The 5074-nt window shown below is 41.6% G+C and overlaps 1 protein-coding gene across 1 annotated transcript in view; it reads left to right on the top strand.

Annotated features, from left to right (window-relative positions):
• snapc1b (small nuclear RNA activating complex, polypeptide 1b) overlaps positions 1-3071 on the top strand; it is a 6267-nt gene extending 3196 nt beyond the window's left edge. Inside the window, exons 5-10 of the mRNA XM_060871703.1 lie at positions 1-100; positions 188-238; positions 373-435; positions 1058-1193; positions 1659-1733; positions 1849-3071. The exon at positions 1-100 is cut by the window's left edge and continues 56 nt beyond it. Of these exons, the coding sequence (XP_060727686.1) occupies positions 1-100; positions 188-238; positions 373-435; positions 1058-1193; positions 1659-1733; positions 1849-1892 (469 nt within the window). The 3' untranslated portion in view covers positions 1893-3071. The remainder of the gene's footprint in view (positions 101-187; positions 239-372; positions 436-1057; positions 1194-1658; positions 1734-1848) is intronic.
• The last annotated feature ends 2003 nt before the right edge of the window (positions 3072-5074 follow it).

Genomic DNA, 5074 nt, shown 5'->3' with positions numbered 1-5074 from the left:
GCAGCCGCCTCGGGCCGATCTGAGTCTCATCAAACAGAACCTGGTGCCCAAACTGCGCAGCTCCGTTGTCACGTTCTGCAGCTGGCAGGAGAATCAAGCTGTGAGAGTTTATCATGTGTCCTGCTTATTGCTGAGCTCTTTGTGTTTTGACCCGAAGCCATGACCTCGTGTGTGTGTGTGTGTGTAGGACAGTCAGAGTGACAGAGACGCAGGAGAAGGAACATCAAATCAGGAGGAGGTGAGGAAAAGAAAGTCGGATCATTATTACAGTTTACGTGTACAGAGTTGTCATCTTCCTGGTTTCATCCCCTGAGCGTGTAAATAAGATGAAGTGAGAACTTTTTTTCTACACTGTTTGTTTCTCTTGTGCAGAGTTCCCACAGAGCTCAGCTCCTGGCCTCCATCAAATCCAGGTCTTACTCTCAGGCTGTGGAGGTGTGTATTCTAAAAGCGCTGAACTCACACACTTTTAATATTAATGTCCGCTTCTTCTTTATCATTTCTCAAACAAAATGAACGAATCCTCCTCGACATCCCAGCACAGTTTATAGCGTAGCGTTAAAACACAGTAACGACACGGAGCTCATTTTTCAGATGAACATTTAATGATTAAAATGGGATTAATTGTGTAACCTTAAAATAATTAGACAGAATTTTACATTGGTTATTGTCTCTTTTTTTTTTTTTAATTATTACTGAAAAGTTTTGTATTTTTTTATTTTGTAATTTTAATAATATATATATCATTTATTCATATGTATATTTATTATGTCTTTATAGGGTGAATTTCTTTTATTTATTTATTTATTTTTACTTTTTCACTTCTCTAAAAATAGAGACGCATGGTCTGAATTATTGATGTATCTGAACACGAGACCAGTTAAAGCACAAGTTTACGGTGCAGCATATTCGCCATAACCATCACAAACAAAAGCAGGAAGTAGCATGAAACGATTCTGGTGCTTTTTCTTTCACTGACTTGAAAGCAGTTGAAGAAAACGAATGTACTGTGTTTGAGAAGTTAATAATATGCCGTTCGATGCGTTTGATGCGTCAGGCTACGAAGTCTCGGCGTCACAGACAAATCGAGGTGAAATCGGCGGATAAGGACTCGGAGTCCACGCAGCGAGTCCGCGGGTTCAGGAGACCGCCGTCTCTGAAAGCACGCACCAAAGCACGCTTCATGACCGAGGGTGAGTGTGAGGAACGACCGAAAAACACACACGGTTTGTTTGATAAACAGATCGTTAGGAGTAAAAAGTCGTGTGCTGTGTGAGACGTACGAACATGTAGTGGCCGGAAAAACAAATGTGGCCGTCGTTTATTGGTTTAATCTCAGACTTCTTTACCTGAAAATAAAATGAAAGGAGTGTGTGTGTGTGTGTGTGTGTGTGTGTGAGAAATATATTTATATAAATACCCCCAACACACCACACAGCATTTATATTTGTCTAACCTCAAAACATCACTTCATTTATATTATATATATATAGGGTGCCAATAATTATGGAGTTAAATATAATTGGTATTTTCTAGTTTTAGTCAGAGAGATTAAACCCCAAAGCAACTAAACTGTGCAGTAGGAGATCAGATATGACTTTGTTTTTAGTTATGAAGTCATTTTAATGATGCTGATTGGCTGCTTTCTTGTCCAATAGGAAGCCAGATGGCAGAGCTGCAGACCACAACCCAGCTGTGGCGCCTCGCTCCGGTGGAGGGACACGAGACCGAAGGTGAAGAAAATCAGACCGTCTGGGTTTTACCATCTCAGCATATAATGAGTTTGTTGTTTGTTTAGTCGCTGTAACTGACTGGGTGTCTGATTTATTTTTCTCACCTGTTCAACAGGAAAAAAGAAGAAAAGATTCACCTGGAAAGAACACGTGCAGTAACCACTATAAACAACACAGCCTGATCGGACGGGTCTGATGTTACAGGGTTACGTTGAGTCATGTCTGATCGGATGGACACGTGATTGTCGGATCTGATCAGAGGAGATTGTGACGGGCGAAAATTGATCAGACGAGCTTCAAAAAAGTCATGTTTGATTGGATGAGCTTCTGATGACTCACATTTGATTAGACACGTTTGATTGGCTGAAGTATGATTGGTCTGGATCCTGTAGATGGTTGTGTCTGATTGGACAGTTGTGACGTGTTGTCTCTGATTCTCTCTCATCTCTTTTCATAAGAAGTGTCTGATCGGACAGCTGTGTAACAGGTCTGTTACATGTCACATCTGATTGGACGGCTGTGTAACAGGTCTGTTACATGTCACATCTGATTGGATGGCTGTGTAACAGGTCTGTTACAAGTCACATCTGATTGGATGGCTGTGTAACAGGTCTGTTACAAGTCACATCTGATTGGACGGCTGTGTAACAGGTCTGTTACAAGTCACATCTGATTGGACGGCTGTGTAACAGGTCTGTTACAAGTCACATCTGATTGGACGGCTGTGTAACAGGTCTGTTACAAGTCACATCTGATTGGACGGCTGTGTAACAGGTCTGTTACATGTCACATCTGATTGGATGGCTGTGTAACAGGTCTGTTACATGTCACATCTGATTGGATGGCTGTGTAACAGGTCTGTTACAAGTCACATCTGATTGGATGGCTGTGTAACAGGTCTGTTACATGTCACATCTGATTGGATGGCTGTGTAACAGGTCTCTTCTGATTGGATGTCATTGTGGGTTTTTCTCAATGTTTTTATGTTCACAAAAGAAAATATGTGAAGTTACTGTTAGATAAATGAGATTCTTAATAACAAAAGATGGGCTTTCATTTGAAGTGTATTTTTATCCCATAATATTTACATTGTTTTTATCTTTTAATACTGTGTATATATGGAGTCTACTGACTGAACAAGTTAATGCTTTTATTCCAGTTTTTATACACACGTTGATGTTAAAATGCCTCTCCTGGTTGTTGTTGTTGTTGTTGTTGTTGTTTTCCATTTTATTTTGCACTAAATGTCTGTATGTAAACATTGCTGTATTATTCCGTGCTTTTCTTTGCCATTTTGATTACTGAATAATAAAGAAGCACGATGTCAGAACAAAGAAATGGACGTCTGATGTGAAATAGATGAAGCAGATGAACAGTTCCAGCATCGCACAGCAGAAGTAAACCTGAGCACATGGTCAGAGTTCTGCGCATGCGCGCTGGAGGCAGAGCGCGTTCTCCGCATCTCACTGCATCTGCTGCAGTGATAAAGGAGGAAATGTGCTGATGTCGGATTTCTCTCTCACACACATCATCACACACATCATCACACACATCTTTCAAAACAAGAACAAATAAATGAATAAACGGGCAACTGCCGAGTGGAAAAACTCTTCGACGGTTCTCTTCGATCTGATATAACAATGGCAGCCGACAGTAAGTGACATGTTTATACTGTTTTATTATCAAGCTTCTTCATCATGTGTCTGAATGTCCTGTTGATTTAATGCTTTATACTTATATAAATATATGTAGCGTAATGTAATGATGCTGGACCTGCGCGTGCATGTGTAGGCTTCGCGCGTTCATGTGTGTGCGCGTGCGTGAGTCTCTGTCTCTCTCTGTCATGCTCTCTCTCTCTCTCTCTCTGTCTCTCTCTGTCTCAACTTCTCTCTCTCTCTCTCGCTTTCTGTCTATCAGTCTCTCTCTCTCTATCTCTCTCTCTTTCTTTCAGTCTCTTTCTCTCTCTCTTTCTTTTAGTCTCTCTCTCTTTCTTTCAGTCTCTTTCTCTCTCTTTCCCTCTCTCTTTGTCTCTCTTTCATGCTCTCTCTCTGTCTCTACTTCTCTCTCTCACTCTGTCTATCAGTCTCTCTCTCTGTCTGTCTCTCTCTTTCTTTCAGACTTTTTCTCTCTTTTTTTAGTCTCTCTCTGTCTCTTTCTCTCTCCCTCAGTCTCTTTCTCTCTCTCTCTCTCTCTGTCTCAGTCTCTTTCTCTGTCTCAGTCTCTTTCTTTCAGTCTCTCGCTCTCTCTCTCTCTCTCAGTCTCTTTCTCTGTCTCAGTCTCTTTCTTTCAGTCTCTCGCTCTCGCTCTCTCTCTCTCTCTCAGTCTCTTTCTCTGTCTTTCCAACTCATTTTCTGTCTTTCTTTCTTTACATTCTTTACAATCTTAGAAATACGACGAACTGATATTAATATGTAAATATGCTACAATATACTTATGACATTGAGGTAAAATAAACAGCAGTGGATAATCAGGATCTGCATCTGTTCATCTGCATCCCACATCAAATACTTTTGTGTTTCCATGATGGCACAGAATTATCAAAATATGACAAAAAAAAACACAAAGAAGAAAAAGATGCTCCTAAGTTGTTGTTCTGACATTTAACCTAACATGAAATGTGCTGTGCTGATTAGGCGAAAGTGTTAGTAGTTGCTTTTATTTGTGGTTTGATTGCTGTTGTGTATGATAACGTTATTAATGTGTTAGGAGCAGCAGCAGAGGTCGCAGTGTGCCGTGTTTGCAGCAGGTAAACAGGTCAAGTGTTTTCAGGGCAGTTGTGGTTATCATAGGTTGATGGGATGAGTGTCGCCATGGAAATGACGGCAAAAATAAGATCAGTAGACGGGAAAAAAAAGCATTTTAATCAGTTGAGTTGCTGATTGTGGGATCACGGTGGCTTAGTGGTTAGCACGTTGGCCTCACAGCTCCAGGGTTGGGGGTTCGATTCCCGTCTCCACCTTGTGTGTGTGGAGTTTGCAACTCGGGGGTTTCCTCCGGGTACTCTGGTTTCCTCCCCCGGTCCAAAGACATGCATGGTAGGTTGATTGGCATCTCTGGAAAATTGTCCGTAGAGTGTGAGTGAATGAGAGTGTGTGTGTGTGTGCTCTGCGATGTGTTGGCACTCCGTCCAGGGTGTATCCTGCCTAGATGCCCGATGACGCCTGAGATAGGCACAGGCTCCCCGTGACCCGAGGTAGTTCAGATAAGTGGTAGAAAATGAATGAGAGTGTGAGTGAGTGAGTTGCTGATTGTTCTCTTATGAAACTGACTCATATGGCGTGTGTGAGAGCACCTAATAAACAGACCACTGGCCTGGACTGTGTTGCCATTCTTCTTTTTGT

This window comes from Tachysurus vachellii, chromosome 6 (assembly GCF_030014155.1).
Source record: "Tachysurus vachellii isolate PV-2020 chromosome 6, HZAU_Pvac_v1, whole genome shotgun sequence".
NCBI lineage: Eukaryota > Metazoa > Chordata > Actinopteri > Siluriformes > Bagridae > Tachysurus > Tachysurus vachellii.
This window is presented reverse-complemented; position numbering and strand designations above follow the sequence as displayed.